This window comes from Xenopus tropicalis, chromosome 7 (assembly GCF_000004195.4).
Source record: "Xenopus tropicalis strain Nigerian chromosome 7, UCB_Xtro_10.0, whole genome shotgun sequence".
Lineage (NCBI taxonomy): Eukaryota > Metazoa > Chordata > Amphibia > Anura > Pipidae > Xenopus > Xenopus tropicalis.
Window position 1 is genome coordinate 120,371,179 of NC_030683.2, and position 23,575 is coordinate 120,394,753.

General features: G+C 41.4%; 1 protein-coding gene across 1 annotated transcript; it reads left to right on the plus strand.

Annotated features, from left to right (window-relative positions):
• The first annotated feature begins 7,035 nt into the window (after positions 1–7,035).
• LOC100491504 (chemokine-like receptor 1) lies at positions 7,036–12,197 on the plus strand. Its single transcript, XM_031906688.1, has 2 exons — positions 7,036–7,211; positions 10,793–12,197. Exon 2 carries the CDS (start codon positions 10,797–10,799, stop codon positions 11,895–11,897), a length of 1,101 nt encoding a protein of 366 aa, XP_031762548.1. The 5' UTR covers positions 7,036–7,211; positions 10,793–10,796; the 3' UTR covers positions 11,898–12,197.
• The last annotated feature ends 11,378 nt before the right edge of the window (positions 12,198–23,575 follow it).

The following is a 23,575-nucleotide window of genomic DNA, read 5'->3' on the forward strand; positions in this document are numbered from 1 at the left end:
AGTCGCGAGTGTCAAAAGAATAGTCGCGAGAGTCAAAAGAATAGTCGCGAGAGTCAAAAGAATAGTCGTGCGTCAAAAAGAAAAATAGTCGCGGGCGTAAAAAAAATGGTCGCAGGTGTTAAAAGAATAGTCACGTGCGTCAAAAGAATAGTCACGGGTGTCAAAAAAATGGGCACACGTCAGAAACATATAGTCGCGCATAAAAAAAAAATAGTCGCGAGTGTCAAAAGAATAGTCGCGAGAGTCAAAAGAATAGTCGCGCGTCAAAAAGAAAAATAGTCGCGGGCGTAAAAAAAATGGTCGCGGGTGTTAAAAGAATAGTCACGTGCGTCAAAAGAATAGTCACGGGTGTCAAAAAAATGGGCGCACGTCAGAAACATATAGTCGCGCATAAAAAAAAATAGTCGCGAGTGTCAAAAGAATAGTCGCGAGAGTCAAAAGAATAGTCGCGCGTCAAAAAGAAAAATAGTCGCGGGCGTAAAAAAAATGGTCGCGGGTGTTAAAAGAATAGTCACATGCGTCAAAAGAATAGTCACGGGTGGCAAAAAAATGGGCGCACGTCAGAAACATATAGTCGTGGGCGTCTAAATAATAGTCGCGCATAAAAAAAAAATAGTTGCAAGTGTTAAAAGAATAGTCGCGGTCGACAATTGTTTTTCAAAGTGCGACATTTTCACCGTTTCGCAAATCTTTTGAAAGATTTGTGAATTTTTCGGCGAAGCGAAACGGGATTCGCTCATCACTTATGACATAGAATTAAATATTTCTTGGAAATGGTGAAAAATTCAAAGGCCATAAGTGCAATGCCAATGTAAGGGTTGGGTAGAGTACAGAAAGAGTAAACCTTAGATGATTATGTTGATGGTCGCTCATTTGCTAAAGTAAAACAGTTGTCATGTATGGCAAACCCATGGGGAGTCTATGGATTCTAGTATACGGGTGCTTTTCTGCCTATAACAGTCACTTTGGGATTTGGGCCTGGCCCTCAGCTACTCCGGTAGGACAGGACTTTAAGAACCCAATGGGGGCAGGGAAGGGACAAAACATATACTGCAGGGAAGGAGCCAATAAGAGCTGGAGATAGTCAGACAGGCCGGGTCACAACCAGGTCAGGATATATAGGCAAGCTAATGGCTAACTCTGAGCCATATTAACAGCTGAATTCACTATGCCTATCTGTAAACTAAAGGGGAACACAGCATATAACTAGGAGCCTATCTGTCTGCTCACATAGAGCATTGGTAATGCAGACTGTATAGCAAACAGCAGCTCATTGGCTTTAATCCAAGCATGATAGTACACTGGTCAAGTTCGGTAGTACACTAGTGTCACTTGACTAGTAGGGTAGTACACACCAGGAATAACCCTGCCTATTTCAACTATACTGCTTGACTCTATGGGCAAGTATATCAGTTTGAGGTTTGGTTTCAACAGACCAACTCCATCCTCTGAGGGACCATGTCCGTTGATGCTTCAGCAGATGAGTATTGCTTGGGTTATCAGCCTAAATGAATGGAACATTAAAATGTGGCCATCCATAGCCAGTTATGCAGTATCCATCTGTTTGGCCTGTGGGTTGATCAGCTGGATACTGAAGAAGGTTGACTAGTGGATGGCTACTTTAAGTGTTTAATTTATATGACCAAAAAATTTGAAAAACAAAAGGTGGGAGAAGTACATTGATTAAAATAAATAAACAGGAGAAAAGAACCTTACTTCTTAGGACAGGGATCCCCAACCTTTTATACCCGTGAGCCACGTTCAAATAGGAAAAGTATTGGGGAGCAACACAAGCATGAAAAAGGTTCCTGGTGGTGCCACTTAGAGCAATAATTGGCCTATGTGGGCTGGCAGCCTACAGAAGGCTCTGTTTGGCATTATACTGGGTTTTTATTCAACCAAAACTTGCCCCCAAGTCAGGAATTCAAAAATAACTCCCTGGTTTGGGGGCACTGAGAGCAACACCCAAGGGGTTGGGGAGCAACATGTTTCCCCTGAGCCACTGGTTGGGGATCACTGCCTTAGGGGTTACAGTCTAAACAGGGCAGTGAATGTTGTCATTATAGTTGTTGAGATACTGAGGAATACAACTGAGTAGGGAGCAGCGCAAAGGAACAGTTATGGATTATCTGCACTGGAGTCTTGTCATGTCCACTTTGTTATTAAATCCAGAGTCAGACTGGGCCCTTGGGCACACAGGAGAAGTTAATATAGAGAGATATAGAGGTCCCTCTGTTACACATTGATGGAAATGTTTTTAGGTTTAGACCTAATAAAGTCAGGGTCCAACAAGAGATCCTCTGTTAGGTCAGTCTGATCCTGGTGAAACATCTCCAAAAGTTGGTAAGCGGTAAATTACACATCTTTTTCACGTCTATGGTATGTATGTATGGTAGTTGTTGAGATACTGGGGAATACAACTGAGTAGGGAGCAGAGTGAAGGGAACACACAAACGGAAACTCAGGCTAAAATATAGGTCATTGAGAAAAAAGAGGAATTGAAAAAGCAAAAAGGCCAATAATTCTCAGTACAAGGAAGCAAATGATTCTTAGAAGCTCAAGAATGATCAAGGAGAATAACAATGAAGCCAGACAATCCAGATTCCAGGAGAGATATTTCTAAAAGAACTGATTCAAATGAGTCTGTTGGTGTCAACTGCACCGGTGGGATTTCGAAAAAGATGGAAATGTTCAAGTGTTTAGGACACAGAAATGAAACAATGCTAAAATATTGCTTTCTGGGGGATAAACAGACATGGGCCTCCTGGTGGGAGATGGAATGGGACAGCTTTGGGGTGGGATGTAAGACAGCAGCATGTATTACGCCTGTATAACAGGGACAATCCATCTACTTCAAAACTGAAGCTCCCTGAGGAAGGATGTGGGGTAGGTGTATATTTCCACATTGTGGCTCATCATGGCACACCGATTGTATGAGGATGGAGGAAATGTGAGGAATATGCCCCATGTGCTATGAGCATACAGTTCCTTAGCTCTGCTGATGGGTCTTCTAAAACAATGTTGGTGCATAGAGCTCTCCTTTTCTCAACACGCCCTCTCCGGAGAATGAAACAAGACTATAAACTCAGCGGTATTATGTTTATTTACTGTCTGTGCTTTAGCCACATCTCCATAATGTGCTTGTGGGCTCCCACACAGGCCCCTGAGGGAATTCTGTTTTTATACTCTGCATTATAAAAAGTGTATATTAAGTTTTAACCCTTATGGGGAATGAGGATGAATTCATAGTTCTACCCTGGAGGCAGGGCTGATGGTGGGCTGATAAGTGTTCAACGTTGGCTGGAGTCTGCATGTTGGAGCCTCTGATACCTTCTTTCCTTGCTACTCACACTATTCACCTTCCCAGGCAATAAATACATCACTGGGGTCCAATCTGGATCCTTTTTTTTGCTGCTCTGTTGGTGTCAGAAAGTGGGAGATGGTGGAGCAGTCAACTAACTGGATGGAGAAACGCGTTTCTTTGTGCCTAACCCCAATGGGGCCTTCATTTGTATGTAATCTATGAAGAAAAACAGTTAGGACATGAGTTTTTTGCCTATTGTGTTTTTTTGACTTATGGGGCCTGGCCTGGTGTCTGAATGAGCCCCTACCAGGTATCAATCTGGTTTTGGTTCTCACTAGTGATGAGCGAATCTGTCCTGTTCCGCGGCAAGAAAATTCGCAAAACGGCAAAAAAATAGCGAAATGCATTTGTTGCTCGATTTTGCCCGCGTCTAATTTTTGTCGCCCGCGTCTTTTTTTTGCCCGTGTCTATTTTCTTGACGCGACTGCGGGCAATTATAACGCAACCTCGCCCAATTTGACTTGACTGTGCCCTTTTTTTACATGACCGCGCCCTTTTTTGTCGCCCAATTTGACGTGCGACAAAAAAAAATCCGCGTGATGAATTATTCCCGCGGCGATTTTCACGGAAGTTTCGCTAAACAATTTGCCAATGGCGAAATGCAGAAATTCGCTGCAAATCCATGCCGGCCGAAAAAATTTGCTCATCACTAATTCTCACCAGTGTCTGTCTATGTAGGGAAAGCTTTGTGGTAAAGGAGGAACAGTGACTTACCAATATTATGGTACCCCTAAGCCTTCTGGCTATAATTTTCTAGTGGCCTGAAAAAGAGACTGTGGCATATGTGTTTGAATGTTGAGGTACTGTGGGTGCTTCAAAATGGATGGAGTGGAGTCCATATGGATGTAGTTCAGTAGGGTACCTAACATGGTGCTGTGATTCCATATGGGCATGACTTGCGTCCATCCTGACTCTTCTGACCATGGAGTACCTAGATATTACTGGGCTCCAAGTTGATATTGTGAAATTGCTCGTTAACTAGGGCCTCATTGGGCCCTCTACAGTCCTGGCCCCTCTGTAATTACACCCCTGCCTCTCACGCATGGTGCACCTTCTGACAGCTCCAGGGTTTCCACAGAAGGTTGTATCAACAGGTGCATGGGAATACTGCATTGTGGGTAAAAAAAAACAAGGTGAATTTCATTTATTGGAAGAAAAAGTTGACAGCACATAAGGAAATGTCAACTCTTTGACATTAGTATTTCTACTGTGGTATCTCCCAGTGTCGGACTGGCCCAGCAGGATACCAGGAAAACTACCGGTGGGCCCCAACCTTTCTTACTTGTGAGCCACAGTCAAATGTAAAAAGACTTCCTTGCTACGCTATTCACCTTCCCAGGCAATAGGTAAATCACTGGGGTCCAATCTAGATCTTTTTTTTTTTTTTGCTGCTCTGTTGGTGTCAGAAAGTGGGAGATGGTGGAACAGTCAACTAACTGGATGGAGAAACGCGTTTCTTTATTAGAATGCCTAACCCCAATGGGGCCTTCATTTGTATGTAATCTATGAACAAAAAATAGTTAGGACATGAGTTTTTTTGCCTATTGTATTTTTTAACTTATGGGGCTTGGCCTGGTGTCTGAATGAGCCCCTACCAGGTATCAATCTGGTTTTGGTTCTCACTAGTGATGAGCGAATCTGTATAAAGATAGGAAATATTATTTCATACACATTTGATATAAAATATGGCAAAGCCTGGGCTGCCAGATGGTACAAATATATAACAAGGAAATGTGAGCCGAGTATTGGCCGCCTACTGGAATGCATTGTGTTATAGTTCGGTACAGCCGGAGCTCAGCGCCCCTGCACATTCTTCCCAGCAAACCCAACATTTTCACAGCAGATTCAGAGGAAATGGAAATTCTCGGCATACAATACAGTTTTGTGCAACATTATTTCTTAGACAATTCCCAATGTTTTTGAGCACAGTCACATAATTACCAGTTATATTTAAGGGAATATTGCTTGCAGGTGTGTATGGGACTGGGCCGATCGCCATCATGGAGTCAGGAAGGAATTTTTCCCCTCTGGGGCAAATTAGAGAGGCTTCAGATGGGGTTTTTGCCTTCCTCGGAATCAACTAGCAGTTAGGCAGGTTATATATAGGCATTATGGTTGAACTTGATGGACGTGTGTCTTTTTTTCAACCCAACTTACTTACTTACTACTTACTATATAAAAGAAATGTTCCCGTAATGTTCAGTATAACAGAGAAGTCACAATGGCTGGGGGCACCGAATGTTGCACAACTCCCATGATTGTAATTACTTACCTGATGCCCCAGGCCGGTGCTCCTGTTAGCAGGGAACCAATTGCAAATTGTCTGCGCCATACTAAAGGTTATTTTAAAGATGAACCACCTCTATAGACTCCATTTCAATCCAATAATTCAGATGTTTAAAAATGATTCCCTTTTCTCTGTAATAATAAAACAGTACCTGTACTTGATCCCAACTAAGATATAATTACCCCTTATTGGGGGCAGAACAGCCCTATTGGGTTTATTTCATGGTTAAATGATTCCCTTTTCTCTGTAATAATAAAACAGTACCTGTACTTGATCCCAACTAAGATATAATTACCCCTTATTGGGGCAGAACAGTCCTATTGGGTTTATTTCATGGTTAAATGATTCCCTTTTCTCTGTAATAATAAAGCAGTACCTGTACTTGATCCCAACTAAGATATAATTACCCCTTATTGGGGGCAGAACAGCCCTATTGGGTTTATTTAATGGTTAAATGATTCCCTTTTCTCTGTAATAATAAAACAGTACCTGTACTTGATCCCAACTAAGATATAATTACCCCTTATTGGGGGCAGAACAGTCCTTTTGGGTTTATTTAATGGTTAAATGATTCCCTTTTCTCTGTAATAATAAAACAGTACCTGTACTTGATCCCAACTAAGATATAATTACCCCTTATTGGGGGCAGAACAGCCCTATTGGGTTTATTTAATGGTTAAATGATTCCCTTTTCTCTGTAATAATAAAACAGTACCTGTACTTGATCCCAACTAAGATATAATTACCCCTTATTGGGGCAGAACAGCCCTATTGGGTTTATTTAATGGTTAAATGATTCCCTTTTCTCTGTAATAATAAAACAGTACCTGTACTTGATCCCAACTAAGATATAATTACCCCTTATTGGGGGCAGAACAGCCCTATTGGGTTTATTTAATGGTTAAATGATTCCCTTTTCTCTGTAATAATAAAACAGTACCTGTACTTGATCCCAACTAAGATATAATTACCCCTTATTGGGGGCAGAACAATCCTATTGGGTTTATTTAATGGTTAAATGATTCCCTTTTCTCTGTAATAATAAAACAGTACCTGTACTTGATCCCAACTAAGATATAATTACCCCTTATTGGGGCAGAACAGCCCTATTGGGTTTATTTCATGGTTAAATGATTCCCTTTTCTCTGTAATAATAAAACAGTACCTGTACTTGATCCCAACTAAGATATAATTACCCCTTATTGGGGCAGAACAGCCCTATTGGGTTTATTTCATGGTTAAATGATTCCCTTTTCTCTGTAATAATAAAACAGTACCTGTACTTGATCCCAACTAAGATATAATTATTTATGTTTAAATTCTGGATACCAGGTCCCATACCTGTACCTAAATGGAATTAAACAAGGGACTGAGAGTAGCAGCAGCTGTTTGGCTGAAGGAGAGAAGTGCTAGACTCCCCAGCCCCACACAAAGGGTTACAGAGGGAAGAGTTAGTGCAGACGTGAGTCACAAAGGGATCGGGATTGTGGATCTTTCCTGTGATTCAGACACACACAGATGGAAAGAGTACGAGAGGCAGAGGAAGATATCGAGCTGCAGGTAAGTCTGCATGTGCAAAGCTCTTAGGGCCACATATATATATAAATATATCCTCAGGCGAGATGCTCTGCAGGGATAGAATAACATTTCATGGATAGAATAGCAGTTCTCTTAAAGTCACAGAGCTAATTCTTCTTTTCCAGCTGCTTTATTGTTCTATCCAAGGCAGTCCCAACTTCAGAGATTTATTGCAACAAATCAATAATTACCTTTAGGGAATAGATTTTACATTAACACTAAGTCCGGATGCTGCTGAGAGGAACCATCTTGCCATCAAAGCAGCAGGACTTGCTTTATGGTAGGGCAGAAAGGGCATTTGCCCTGGGTTCCAATATCATGGGAAGGTAAGTGCAGATGGAAGGACTTATTATTTTGAGACTGGGGTTGTAACTGCTCCTTAAAAAAATATTTTCAGGGCCCCTTCCACCATTTCAAGGGAGTTGAAGGTTCTTAAAATACCCACTTGCCCCCTACAGCTGTAGAGTCTGTTTCCCATGTTGCTACTGCCCAGCAACCATTGTTAGATATTTTCAGTATATACATTAGGAATAGCCAACCCGCAGCCTTTAACTGTCATTCAAATGCAACTCCCGGCAGTGCTGTAGCTCTGCCCCCAATAAGGGGTAATTATATCTTAGTTGGGATCAAGTACAGGTACTGTTTTATTATTACAGAGAAAAGGGAATCATTTAACCATGAAATAAACCCAATAGGGCTGTTCTGCCCCCAATAAGGGGTAATTATATCTTAGTTGGGATCAAGTACAGGTACTGTTTTATTATTACAGAGAAAAGGGAATCATTTAACCATGAAATAAACCCAATAGGGCTGTTCTGCCCCCAATAAGGGGTAATTATATCTTAGTTGGGATCAAGTACAGGTACTGTTTTATTATTACAGAGAAAAGGGAATCATTTAACCATTAAATAAACCCAATAGGGCTGTTCTGCCCCCAATAAGGGGTAATTATATCTTAGTTGGGATCAATTACAATGTACTGTTTTATTATTACAGAGAAAAGGGAATCATTTAACCATTAAATAAACCCAATAGGGCTGTTCTGCCCCCAATAAGGGGTAATTATATCTTAGTTGGGATCAAGTACAGGTACTGTTTTATTATTACAGAGAAAAGGGAATCATTTAACCATGAAATAAACCCAATAGGGCTGTTCTGCCCCCAATAAGGGGTAATTATATCTTAGTTGGGATCAAGTACAGGTACTGTTTTATTATTACAGAGAAAAGGGAATCATTTAACCATTAAATAAACCCAATAGGGCTGTTCTGCCCCCAATAAGGGGTAATTATATCTTAGTTGGGATCAAGTACAGGTACTGTTTTATTATTACAGGGAAAAGGGAATCATTTAACCATTAAATAAACCCAATAGGGCTGTTCTGCCCCAATAAGGGGCAATTATATCTTAGTTGGGATCAAGTACAGGTACTGTTTTATTATTACAGAGAAAAGGGAATCATTTAACCATTAAATAAACCCAATAGGGCTGTTCTGCCCCCAATAAGGGGTAATTATATCTTAGTTGGGATCAAGTACAGGTACTGTTTTATTATTACAGAGAAAAGGGAATCATTTAACCATTAAATAAACCTAATAGGGCTGTTCTGCCCCCAATAAGGGGTAATTATATCTTAGTTGGGATCAAGTACAGGTACTGTTTTATTATTACAGAGAAAAGGAAATCATTTAACCATTAAATAATCCCAATAGGATCATTCTGCCCCCAATAAGGATGAATTATCATATACAAGGTACTGCTTTAATTTTACACAGGAAAAGGAAATCATATTAAAAAAATAAATTATTTGATTTAAATTGAGTCTATGGGAGATGGCCTTTCCTTAATTCAGAGATTTCTGGATAATGGGTTTCTGGATAGCGGATCCTATACCTGTTCAGTTGAATGCAAGTCGATTCTCGAAGAGCTGTCTATATATATCTATGTATTGAAAATGATCTAACCAAAGTTAAATCATAAAACATTTAAATAAATACGTCGTAATTTCAGCCTCTGTTTCTTTAAACAACCCTGTTCCTTTGGTTTTGCTCATTTTTATATATTTTGGAGAGGTTCCCAGATGGAGAGAGAGTGGATAAATACTCTGTACAGCGTGGGGCAATCTCATTGAATAAATGGGTCGGATCCTGTAGAGCAGTTACGGTTATTTGCCGAGGGGTTAGGGCAGCAGTTTGTTATGATTCGCCCAGGATTCCGCTGAGCGAGCAGAGTTTATCTGTATTTGTCATTATCAGCATCAGGCACAGCTCTCACAGGCATTAGGGTCATTCCACAAAGTGTGAAAATCAGCAGAATTCACCATGTTTTTCCTGACAAATCCTTTTTTCTCCTGAATTACAGTCTAAACATTTGCGGTCACCTAAAAATACAAGCCATGTCCCAACGTATGAATAAAGTTTGCAAGTTAATTTGATATAAAGCTTATGAGTGTCTTTATGGGACATCTGTGCCATGGCTTTTATATGTGTAGGGACCCATAGGGTTAATCTGCCCCTAAGGCTTTAAACCCTACTACTCCCTTATTTCTGCTGTTACTGGGCAAAGTCCCATGTATCTAGTTTATAGTTATGCACTTATACCTTATTGGCTACTTGGGTTGACCACACCCCTTGCAAATTCATATAGTGTTTAGCAGGAGGGTGTGGCTTCCTCTTTGGCTGCCTTTGTATCTCAGGTGCAGGTCCACTGAGCCTGGGAGCAGAACTAGGCCCCAGAAAAGCCTTATTGCCCCAGAGTGTTACCATCCAATCTGGTGAAGTCAGGGACAGAGGACCAGTAAGATAGTTACTTTTGTAAGAGCACTTTCTAGGAGAGTGAGGTAGAGAGGGAAGGAAGCAGGAGCAGCTTTTCGGCTCCACCAAGGAAAGTACCTTCCATCCGGCAATGTTGCCTCAGCGTAGGGCCACGGAGTAGACATAGGAGACAGGTTATAAAAAACCCTGATCCCTAGTCACCTGTAGGACTCTCAAGCTAGGGGTTATCAACTTGAGGACTGAGGTATCTATCCTAACTGCTTCCAAATGGGGTGCCAAGCTGATAGGTGCATTTACCCTGCCCAGACTCTAAAGCAGGTGGGATAAACCGGTGTGCATCCTCTCTTGTTGTCCTCAGAGTACTATCATTTACCATCTGTATTGTGAGTATACTTGACTTAACCCTGCATCATCATTTGTCTTTGACAATAAACTTGTACTATAGTTCAAACGCAAGAACCTTCTGGCGTCCATCTTGTCTAAGTCTGCACTACACAGCTACAGTGAGTTGTAGTTCCACTACACCCTCGTTTCGACTGGTCTCTTCCACCTAGCGAAGGCCCATCCTGTTTAAGAGAGTCGCATGTAACCCATGCTCTAACCCTAACACTAGCCTAGGCTTTGTCTAAATATAGCCAAACAAGCGTTACATCTACATACCGTTCCTTAGGCTTCAGTCTCAAATGGAAAATAATTTTTGTTGTTGGCTCTTCTAGGAAGCTTGATCATTGAGTCATAAACAATAGCAAAATGTTTAATTCCATTCCTAACTGTATTAATATTTTGCAGGAAAATGGAAAGCTCCACCTCCACTCCCCCATTTTCTTCAAACACCCCAACTCTCCAGTGGGACATGGAGGACGAGGAGGATGATTTCACAGATATGATTCCCTCTGAGCTTGAAACCGCCCTTCACTTCCTCTCCATTGTGATTTACAGCATCTCATTTCTTCTGGGGACGACTGGCAACGGATTGGTCATTTGGATTGCTGGTTTTAGAATGAAAAGGACTGTCAACACGGTGTGGTTTGTAAACCTCGCCATCGCTGACTTCATATTCACCTTCTTCTTGCCGTTGAGCGTCGTATACACGGCCCTTGACTTTCACTGGCCGTTTGGGACCTTGATGTGCAAGCTGAATAGCACCATCGCCTTCCTTAACTTGTTTGCCAGTGTATTTCTGCTCACGGTTATCAGTGCCGACCGCTGTGTATCTGTAGTAAGACCCGTGTGGTCCCAGAACCACAGGACACCCAGACTGGCTTCCATCGTTGCCTTTTTCATATGGCTGGCAGCCCTTTTCCTTTGCTCGCCTTACATAGCTTTTCGGGACACCCAGAGAAATACTGAAGACAATGTCACGCATTGCTACAACAACTATGCCTTCTCTACTGACTTTGTGGATGAGGAGGTGATAGCCCTGAGGTCGATGAGACACCAGGTTGTCATCGCCGTTCGTTTTGTTTTTGGATTCTTGCTCCCATTTGGCCTTATTGTAGTCTTCTACTCCTTGATGGCACTGAAGCTAAGGAGAAGCCAAATGGCTTGGTCCAGCCGGCCTTTTCGAGTCATGGCTACGGTGGTGGTTGTCTTCTTCATCTGTTGGTTTCCATATCATGTCCTCTCGGTGCTGGAGGTGGTGATGCACCACACCAATAACAGGACATTAAAATCAGCAGTTCTGATTGGAACTCCCTTGGCTACAAGCTTGGCATTCTTCAACAGCTGCCTAAACCCCTTCCTCTATGTTTTCTTGGGAAGAGACTTTAAAGAGTCATTGCGCAAGTCCATTCTCTCTGCCTTCGAAAGTGCATTCAGCGAGGAACCCGGAAAGACAAATGAGAGCCATGTCAGGTCCCGCTCCCTCTCTGCCCAAGAGTCTCATTTCACTTAACTGGTTCTAAAAGGAAACAGAAGAAAACAAAAAGTTGACTATATCCTGAAAGACAAGGTTTGATTTGGTATCATCTGTCCAACATTTAGGATATTTCATTGTGGTTTTGTAAGTCAAGTATTATTCAACAGATTTGTAACATGAACCTATTTTATTATGTACATTTGCCTTCAAAATGGCCTTCAACTATTTTTTTATTTTTTTTAAACTTGTTAGGCAGGTCATAAGGAAGACTGATTCCCATATGATGTTATTGTAATCAGGTAAAATGAATAGATACAAATAAATAATACAAACAGGTATATTTGTGAAAATGGGAGTTTTTTAAAAAAAACAAGTATCCCTATTAGAGGGCTAATTTTACATTTTGTTATTTTACATCTAAAGGCTTCCTTATGAATGCTAGTGCAACACATTATGTGTAGTGATTATAGCCGCGCGACAAAAGAATAGCCGCGGGTGACAAAATAATAGTTGTGGGCGACAAAATAATAGCCACGCAACGAAAGAATAGCCATGGGCGACAGGTTTTTTTTGACGCGCAACATTTTCGCCGTTTCACAAATTTTCCGCCGTTTCGCGAATCTTTTGAAAGATTCGCAAATTTTTCGGCAAAGCGAAACGGGACAGATTCGCTCATCACTAGCTATGTGCAGAAAAGATAATAAAGCACCATTATTTACTTATAATGCAGCTTTTTCCATCCAAAAATCTCAGCAAAGTTGGCATACGTCACAGCTTGCAAGTTGTGTGAGAAATCAGCCCTCACATCATGTGCAAATTGGGTTTGCCCACTTCCTTCTGCATAAGTGCCAATTGGGATGTGGGGGGAGGGGCACTGAATCAAAATACAGCACTGGCGTAGAGATGATTTTGGCATAAAAGGTGTTAGTTACAGTTCACTAGAAGCAATTCTGTTTGATGTGTCTTTAAGGAGGTAAAACACAGATTTATTTCCAATGAAAATAGCTGGGCAATATTTAGTTCAGCCAGCAGGTGGTACCAACCTAGGTTGGCCTTTGGAGAAATTGCCCTATAGCAGTGATCCCCAACCAGTATCTCAGGGGAAACATGTTGCCCCCCAACCCCTTGGATGTTGCTCTCAGTGCCCCCAAACCAGGGAGTTATTTTTGAATTCCTGACTTGGGGGCAAGTTTTGGTTGAATAAAAACAAGATTTCCTACCAAATAAAGCCCCTGTAAGCTGATAGGGTGCATAGAGGCTGCCTAATAGCCAATCACAGCCCTTATTTGGCTCCTCCATGAACTTTTATGGAGCTTGTGTTGCTCTCCAAGTCTTTTTACATCTGACTGTGGCTCACGAGTAAGAAAGGTTGGGGACCCCTGCCCTATAGGATCCTTTATAAGGAAGTGCAGGAGCCAGGGTCTTCTCCTTTGGTCTATTATCTAAAGCAGTGATCCCCAACCAGTGGCTCAGGGGTAACATGTTGCTTCCCAACCCCTTGGATGTTGCTCTCAGTGGCCTTAAAGCAGGGGCTTATTTTTGAATTTCTGGCTTGGAAGCAAGTTTTGGTTGCATAAAAACCAGGTGTACTGCCAAACAGAACCTCCTGTAGACTGCCTTTCCACATAGGGGCTACCAAATAGCCAATCACAGCCCTTATTTGGCACCCTAAAGAACATTTTTCATGCTTGTGTTGCTCCTCAACTCTTTCTACATTTGAGTGTGGCTCATGGGTAAAAAAGGTTGGGCATCCCTGATCTAAAGGCAGAATAGACTTGAGACCCAGACCAGTTGGGAGGCTGCAATTTGTTAGTTGAGGTATCTGCTCAGTTTAGAAGAGGCAGCTAGGGGTAGTCAGCAAGAGTAGTCTTTTGCCTCCTGGTGGAGTTAGTGTTTTGCGGTAGGACCCTGGGTGACTATGTGCCAGTTAGGGTCTGAAGCATTCAGGTGTAGGTTAGAGGGGAACCTATGGGTATTTCTAGGGTTGCAATCTTTTGCTACAGATAATACTGGTGGAGACAGATCTGCAAGGGGGTGGGGTCTGTGACTCAATGGGGTGGGGTTGTGATGTAAAGGGGCTGAGTTGTGATGCCATCGGTCAAAACCTGGGACTGGAAGGGAGATTTGAGTGGATCTGAGGCATGTTAGGGGTGGACAGACTAGTTATTTAAAAAATGTACCAACATGTACATTGCTGGAAAATATGTAATGCCAGCCCCGACCTTGGCTGAAATTTTACTGGCTAGGTGCTTGGTCTGTTATTAAAATACAAACACACAATGGGCCAATTAGATGAGAAAAGTTTATCTCCTTATTCAGTTCCAGTTTTTCCCACAGCCCAGACTTCACTAGAGTTTCCATGTGAGAAACAGGGAGATAGGTTTTTCTTATAGAATTTTCTGGAATTGAATTAGGAGATAAACTTTTCTCATCTAATTGGCCCATTGGTGTGTATTTGTATTTTAATAACAGACTAAGCCCCATGTTCATCCCTTGGAACAAATAGAGACCCTGCATATATATGTATCCAATTCCCAGTCTCTTTATTTACCACAAAGGGCCCCTAAATGTGTTTGACCGCTGGCAGTAAGCTTCTACAGTATCTTGAAACGTATAGTTACTTTACAAGGTGGAAGAACATGGTTCCATTCCATAAAGGGTTTCAATGGAGTACTGCAGCCATCACTGGAGGGTAATGTACAGTAATGTAAAAAGTTGCTCCAGGTCTGATAACCCATGGTTACCATTCGGACACTTTCAAGCACATGGTACTTTCTAACTGGTTGCTATGAGTTACAAGAACTAACTCAGACTTTGTATATTATTCAGTAACCCCTTTATGGCAGCCTAATACTGTACTTCAGATTAAAGAATTTTATTTTATTTATGTCAAAACTGTGAAGATACTGTATGTGAGAGAGAGAGAGAGAGATTATTTAGACCCTGGTACAATAATACATAAAAAGGTAACCAACTTGTTTTGGTATCGTACCCCCACTGTGGGTACAGTAAGGTGAATGGACGGGGGACATTCTGTGAACAAATCCCCCCAATCCAAACTTGGGAAAATGGGGGGATGGGAAAACCTCTGCACAGATTACTCCATACTATCCCATGTATAATATCCCACGACACATGGCAGGATGCAGTGTCGATTTAATACAACCCCCCCAGAATACCTTGTAGCATAAATATAGTTCCAGTTTCATATATAACACACACAGAACACGTGGCAAATCTAGTATCAATGTTTTGCATCCCAGGACACATTATAAGATAAAAACAGTTGAAATTCAATATAGTACAATGCCCCAAGAACACATGGTAGTATAAATACAGTGCAAATCCCATGTATAGTAACCCCAAAACACTAGCAAGATAAAGTGCTAAATGTATAGTAACCTCAATACACATGGAAAGATGAATACAGTGCCAATTTCAAGTATAGTATCCCCAAAAACACAAGACAGGATAAATACAGCACCAATTTGATATATGGAAACCCTAAAACGAAAGGCAGGATACAGCGCCAATTGTATGTATAGTAACCCCAATATACATGGCAGGATAAATACAGCGCCAATTGTATGTATAGGAACCCCAATATACATGGCAGGATAAATACAGCGCCAATTGTATGTATAGTAACCCCAATATACATGGCAGGATAAATACAGCGCCAATTGTATGTATAGGAACCCCAATATACATAGCAGGATAAATACAGGGCCAATTGTATGTACAGTAACCCCAATATACATGGCAGGATAAATACAGCGCCAATTGTATGTATAGTAACCCCAATATACATGGCAGGATAAATACAGTGCCAATTGTATGTATAGGAACCCCAAAATACATGGCAGGATAAATACAGCGCCAATTGTATGTACAGTAACCCCAATATACATGGCAGGATAAATACAGCGCCAATTATATGTACAGGAACCCCAATATACATGGCAGGATAAATACAGCGCCAATTGTATGTACAGGAACCCCAATATACATGGCAGGATAAATACAGCGCCAATTGTATGTATAGGAACCCCAATATACATGGCAGGATAAATACAGCGCCAATTGTATGTATAGGAACCCCAATATACATGGCAGGATAAATACAGCGCCAATTGTATGTATAGGAACCCCAATACACATGGCAGGATAAATACAGCGCCAATTGTATGTATAGGAACCCCAATACACATGGCAGGATAAATACAGCGCCAATTGTATGTATAGGAACCCCAATACACATGGCAGGATAAATACAGCGCCAATTGTATGTATAGGAACCCCAATACACATGGCAGGATAAATACAGCGCCAATTGTATGTATAGGAACCCCAATACACATGGCAGGATAAATACAGCGCCAATTGTATGTATAGGAACCCCAATACACATGGCAGGATAAATGCAGCGCCAATTGTATGTATAGGAACCCCAATACACATGGCAGGATAAATACAGCGCCAATTGTATGTATAGTAACCCCAATATACATGGCAGGATAAATACAGCGCCAGTTTTATGTATAGTAACCCCAATATCCATATACAATATAAATTTAGTGCCAGTTTCATGTATAATACCTCCATGCTTTTGTAGATTCATTGATGCTGATTTGCAGAGCCTTCATTAAAAGCCACCCATGCCATAAAGAATTCATTTGCAATAGAACATTGTTTGTTTATCTGTTATTAATCAACTACCCGTGTGGTGGCGGCTTTTATGCCGACAATTAATGACTTTTTCTGTATGAAGTTTTATTACCCCCATTGTGCATTGGTGCAAGCTAAGATGATGTACTAATATGTGGAAAGTTGTTTGCACTGTACATTCGTTTTTCCGTTAATGACATTTATAATGTTGCCCATATGTGCCCCCAGCTGGCAGGACATTCTTGCCTCTCACCGTTGCTGCGATTGAAACTCACGTGATCGCTATGTGTTATGGCAGAAAGTGATAACATGTTCCTCAGCTCAATATAACTTGGCGACGGAACAAATAAGGTCAGTGAGAGCGGCACAGGCCGAGCATTTGGACTTTGTGCAATCAGGAAACGCTGTGGAGCAATTGAGAGACAGCATGCCACCGAGGCAACCCACAGATATGTGCAATGGGAGGAGAGGGGCCTCTGTATGTCTATATATATTTATTTATAGGGCTCCTCATCTTCTAAAGCAGTGATCCCCAACCAGTGGCTCAGGGGTAACATGTTGCTCCCCAACCCCTTGGATGTTGCTCCCCGTGGCCTCAAAGCAGGGGCTCATGTTTGAATTTCTGGTAAGGAGACCAAGTATAATGCCAAACAGAGCATTCTATAGGCTGCAAGTCCACATAGGGGCTATAAAATACCCAATTATAGCTCTTATTTGCACCCCCAGAAACCTTTTTCATGCTTGTGTTGCTCCCCAACACTTTTTCCATTTTAAATGTGGCTCACGGGTATAAAAGGTTGGGGATCCCTGTTCTAGAGAAACTAACAGTATGATAAAGAGAAATAAAACTGGAGGATATTGGCCCATTTGCAGCAATGAGTTCACAGGAAAGATAGACATCTATAACACATTCTGTATAAAAGGATAAAGAGTAAAATATTATACCTACCCAGGGGTGACAGGCATAGCGTCATAATCTGTTAGGCAGAAAACATGGGACTGCTTGGGCGATGGCACCCTGAGCGGGAGAGCCCTGCCGGGACTGGTACAGAAGGTGCCAATGCACCACCTTGCACCCAGATTACTTTTTCAAAATTTCCAGTTGAACCAACAAATATCCTTGGTACATAAACTGGGATTGCCCGGCCAGCCTACAGGCACCAATCATATACAATATATCATTAAATCAGTATCATATACATCAGTACATTTATGGCTAGTATGTACTGGAACAATGTACAGGTATGGGACCTGTTATCCAGAATGCTCGGGACCTAGGGTTTTCCAGATAAGGGATCTTTTTGTAACTTGGATCCCCATATGTTAAGTCTGCTAAAAATCATTTAAATATTGAATAAACCCAATAGGGCTGTTCTGCCCCCAATAAGGGGTAATTATATCTTAGTTGGGATCAAGTACAGGTACTGTTTTATTATTACAGAGAAAAGGGAATCATTTAACCATTAAATAAACCCAATAGGGCTGTTCTGCCCCCAATAAGGGGTAATTATATCTTAGTTGGGATCAAGTACAGGTACTGTTTTATTATTACAGGGAAAAGGGAATCATTTAACCATTAAATAAACCCAATAGGGCTGTTCTGCCCCAATAAGGGGTAATTATATCTTAGTTGGGATCAAGTACAGGTACTGTTTTATTATTACAGAGAAAAGGGAATCATTTAACCATTAAATAAACCCAATAGGGCTGTTCTGCCCCAATAAGGGGTAATTATATCTTAGTTGGGATCAAGTACAGGTACTGTTTTATTATTACAGAGAAAAGGGAATCATTTAACCATGAAATAAACCCAATAGGGCTGTTCTGCCCCAATAAGGGGTAATTATATCTTAGTTGGGATCAAGTACAGGTACTGTTTTATTATTACAGAGAAAAGGGAATCATTTAACCATGAAATAAACCCAATAGGATTGTTCTGCCCCCAATAAGGGGTAATTATATCTTAGTTGGGATCAAGTACAGGTACTGTTTTATTATTACAGAGAAAAAGGAAATCATTTTTAAAACTTTATTATTTAGAATTATTTGCTTATAATGGAGTCTATGGGAGATGGCCTTTCCGTAATTTGGAACGTTCTGGTTAACGGGTTTCCGGATAAGGGGTCCCATATCTGTATAACAAGAGCCAAAAGTGCTAGAAAATCACGATGAGGGTCTGTTGCACTAGAAATGCTTTGTTGCCCATCCTACATAAAGCTGTGCGCTTTTATACTACAGATCCTCCGTCTCCCCGCTCTCTACCATGTCCGGGGATCATAGTTTAGGGCATTATAAGCCGAATGTGAATCTATACACAGCACTCAAATGTAAAAAATAAACCCCTGAAACAGTTGAATTTTCATATATTTTTTTTTTTCAGAAATCACCACTTAGTATAATGAGATACAAGTGCTTCAAATTAAACAGAAATGAGATGTTTTTGTTTTTCTCATGCAAATTCCTGCCTTTCCATCCCCCTCCCTTACTATACACTGCATTCACTTGCTTATTGCTACATCCAGTTGTGCAATGGTTAAAATGGGAACTTAAGAACGGCATGAAAAACAAACATGTTCATATAACCCACCTGGGGAAAGGGTTAAAAGAACAGCGAATGGATCTCTGTGGTCAAAGAACTGACCTATAGGGTTTGTATCATCCCTAACACATAAAAATAATTCCTCCCTAGATCACAACTATGTAGGATACAGGGTATTGTGAAGAACAGTGGGCTTCTAGGTTAGAGGAAATGGAGAAGAAATTTAAGATTAAGGGATATCTGGATCCGGTTTTGTAGATTATGGGATGTAGATCGTGAAAGGAAGGGTCACGGGAGGAGAAAAAGTAATGTAGTTGGGATCAAGTACAGGTACTGTTTTATTATTACAGAGAAAAGGGAATCATTTAACCATTAAATAAACCCAATAGGACTGTTCTGCCCCCAATAAGGGGTAATTATATCTTAGTTGGGATCAAGTACAGGTACTGTTTTATTATTACAGAGAAAAGGGAATCATTTAACCATTAAATAAACCCAATAGGACTGTTCTGCCCCCAATAAGGGGTAATTATATCTTAGTTGGGATCAAGTACAGGTACTGTTTTATTATTACAGAGAAAAAGGAATCATTTAACCATTAAATAAACCCAATAGGGCTGTTCTGCCCCCAATAAGGGGTAATTATATCTTAGTTGGGATCAAGTACAGGTACTGTTTTATTATTACAGAGAAAAGGGAATCATTTAACCATTAAATAAACCCAATAGGGCTGTTCTGCCCCAATAAGGGGTAATTATATCTTAGTTGGGATCAAGTACAGGTACTGTTTTATTATTACAGAGAAAAGGGAATCATTTAACCATTAAATAAACCCAATAGGACTGTTCTGCCCCCAATAAGGGGTAATTATATCTTAGTTGGGATCAAGTACAGGTACTGTTTTATTATTACAGAGAAAAGGGAATCATTTAACCATTAAATAAACCCAATAGGGCTGTTCTGCCCCCAATAAGGGGTAATTATATCTTAGTTGGGATCAAGTACAGGTACTGTTTTATTATTACAGAGAAAAGGGAATCATTTAACCATTAAATAAACCCAATAGGGCTGTTCTGCCCCCAATAAGGGGTAATTATATCTTAGTTGGGATCAAGTACAGGTACTGTTTTATTATTACAGAGAAAAGGGAATCATTTAACCATTAAATAAACCCAATAGGGCTGTTCTACCCCCAATAAGGGGTAATTATATCTTAGTTGGGATCAAGTACAGGTACTGTTTTATTATTACAGAGAAAAGGGAATCAGTTTTAAAATTTTGAATTATTTGATTAAAAAGGAGTGTATGGGAGACAGGCTTCCATAATTTGGAGCTTTCTGGATAATGAGTTTCTGGACAAGAGATCCCATACCTGTATTACAAAAATATAGATCCTTGCATTATACACTGATAAGGAAGTAAGAAGTTATTAAACCTTGTTGCCAACAAGATCACATGAATTTACTCCATAGTCAGCAAATGACTGGAAATATATTTAGCTGAATGAGGAAAATAATAAGGATTGATGGGAAAATAACTGGTACTTTCCAAAACAACAGAATTCCACTTCTAGGTTCAAGTGCAACACTTACAATCAGCAGGGCAGGGGGGGCACAAATCAAATACTGGCGGTGCTCATAATGTTTGTCCTTATGTGCCGATATGGAAGTGCTAACCTAACCACAGCCTTGATGAGTTAAAATCAATATTTCATTAGTATCATAGAAATTGTGAAAAAAGAAGTATATTTCCTTGAATGGGGAAGGTCCTAGGTGCAAGCAAGTGGAGAAGGTTCTAGGTGCAAGCAAGTGGGGAAGGTTCTAGGTGCAAGCAAGTGGGGAAGGTCCTAGGTGCAAGCAAGTGGGGAAGGTCCTAGGAGCTAGCAAGTGGGGAAGGTTCTAGGTGCAAGCAAGTGGGGAAGGTCCTAGGAGCTAGCAAGTGGGGAAGATTCTAGGTGCAAGCAAGTGGGAAAGCTTCTAGGTGAAAGCAAGTGGGGAAGCTTCTAGGTGCAAGCAAGTGGGGAAGCTTCTAGGTGCAAGCAAGTGGGGAAGCTTCTAGGTGCAAGCAAGTTGGGAAGATTCTAGGTGCAAGCAAGTGGGGAAGCTTCTAGGTGCAAGCAAGTGGGGAAGCTTCTAGGTGCAAGCAAGTGGGGAAGCTTCTAGGTGCAAGCAAGTTGGGAAGATTCTAGGTGCAAGCAAGTGGGGAAGGTTCTAGGTGCAAGCAAGTGGGGAAGGTTCTAGGTGCAAGCAAGTGGGGAAGATTCTAGGTGCAAGCAAGTGGGGAAGGTTCTAGGTGCAAGCAAGTGGGGAAGATTCTAGGTGCAAGCAAGTGGGGAAGGTTCTAGGTGCAAGCAAGTGGGGAAGCTTCTAGGTGCAAGCAAGTGGGGAAGCTTCTAGGTGCAAGCAAGTTGGGAAGATTCTAGGTGCAAGCAAGTGGGGAAGGTTCTAGGTGCAAGCAAGTGGGGAAGATTCTAGGTGAAAGCAAGTGGGGAAGATTCTCGGTGCAAGCAAGTGGGAAAGCTTCTAGGTGCAAGCAAGTGGGGAAGCTTCTAGGTGCAAGCAAGTGGGGAAGATTCTAGGTGCAAGCAAGTGGGGAAGGTTCTAGGTGCAAGCAAGTGGGGAAGATTCTAGGTGCAAGCAAGTGGGGAAGGTTCTAGGTGCAAGCAAGTGGGGAAGCTTCTAGGTGCAAGCAAGTGGGGAAGATTCTAGGTGCAAGCAAGTTGGGAAGATTCTAGGTGCAAGCAAGTGGGGAAGGTTCTAGGTGCAAGCAAGTGGGGAAGATTCTAGGTGAAAGCAAGTGGGGAAGATTCTCGGTGCAAGCAAGTGGGAAAGCTTCTAGGTGCAAGCAAGTGGGGAAGCTTCTAGGTGCAAGCAAGTGGGGAAGATTCTAGGTGCAAGCAAGTGGGGAAGGTTCTAGGTGCAAGCAAGTGGGGAAGATTCTAGGTGAAAGCAAGTGGGGAATATTCTAGGTGCAAGCAAGTGGGGAAGGTTCTATGTGCAAGCAAGTGGGGAAGCTTCTAGGTGCAAGCAAGTGGGGAAGGTTCTAGGTGCAATCAAGGGGGGATGTTATAGGTGAAAGCAAGTGGTGAAGGTTCTAGGTGCAAGCAAGGGGGGATGTTCTAGGTGCAAGCAAGTGGGGAAGATTCTAGGTGCAAGCAAGTGGGGAAGGTTCTAGGTGCAAGCAAGTGGGAAAGGCTCTAGGTGCAAGCAAGTGGGGAAGGTTCTAAGTGCCAGCAAGTGGAGAAGGTTCTAGGTGCAAGCAAGCGGGGTGAAGTCAAAGCAAGCAGAGTAACTGGAAATGAGGTTGATATAGCAAACAATAGGAAATATCTCCAGGCATTGGGTCCTAAACACAAAGATATTATAATTAGGGGAAAACATGTTTAAAAGAAGAAATCTGAATAAGGGAACTAGGGCAGTCAAGAAAAATCACGAGACTCCGACACAAATGGAGAAGTGGAAAACGTGTCTCTGTAACAGACTATTCCCTCCGATAAATAGTAAACAGCATATGGGACTGTGCGGTTTAACTATTACTATTATATATCAACAAACATAAACACAGGGAGACACACACGCTACCATTGCTTCTGGCCTCCAGAAAACCATTCACCCCCCTTGGTCATAGACAATATATATATATATAGTAGGGCCCTCACAGGACTAAATAGTAGGGTGAAAAAGAAATAAAGTTTATTTGTTATTCCAACTTTTCAGTCTTCCGTAAGACCTTTGCCAAGGTTGACTGAAACGTTGGAATGACAACTAAACTATATATTTTTGTTCGCTATACTATTAAGTCCTCTGAGTGCCCTGCTTTATATGACGTTCTAGATTTACTCCTTTGCGGTGTGCACCCAGGCCTTCTCTCCAATGACACAAGAGCCATGAATATCCTGTAAATTATATCCTTATAAATGGTGCTCATTGATGTCATCAGTTATAATCAGTGCTTAGTGATGTCATTTGTGTCATGTGACTCACCAAGACTTTCATGAGTTCCAAGACCTGACCTTCAGCCTCGTGCTTTTATATGGCCATAGAGCTCCTCGGTGACTTATAATATCCTAATATTTTACAAAAGGGAGTACGTTATTCACTATATATCTGTTCCAGATGCACTGTAAGCTTCTGGGATGTAGTCATACCACTTTATATAGAGTGTCAGCTCCTTGGACAAGTATCCATATGTTTTGTTGCCCAAGCCTACATGATACATCCATGTTAAGCTGTGAGCCTCATGAAAGTGATTCACTGTTTAAAAATCCGTATTAATACTCTATACTCTATAGTCCATAGCGTGCCTTCTCATAGGGTTATGGCACAAAGCACAGTGACTACAAAGAATGTTGTATATTCATCGGCTTAGTTATAGTCAAACGCATGTTTGCATTGCCACAGCTAGATTTGGAAACGTGAGAATGGGGCCCTTGGAGGGTTTACGCAAGTTCAAGCCCTTATTGGTCCATCCTCTTTCATCACTTTGGCCTATTAGACAACCAACAAGG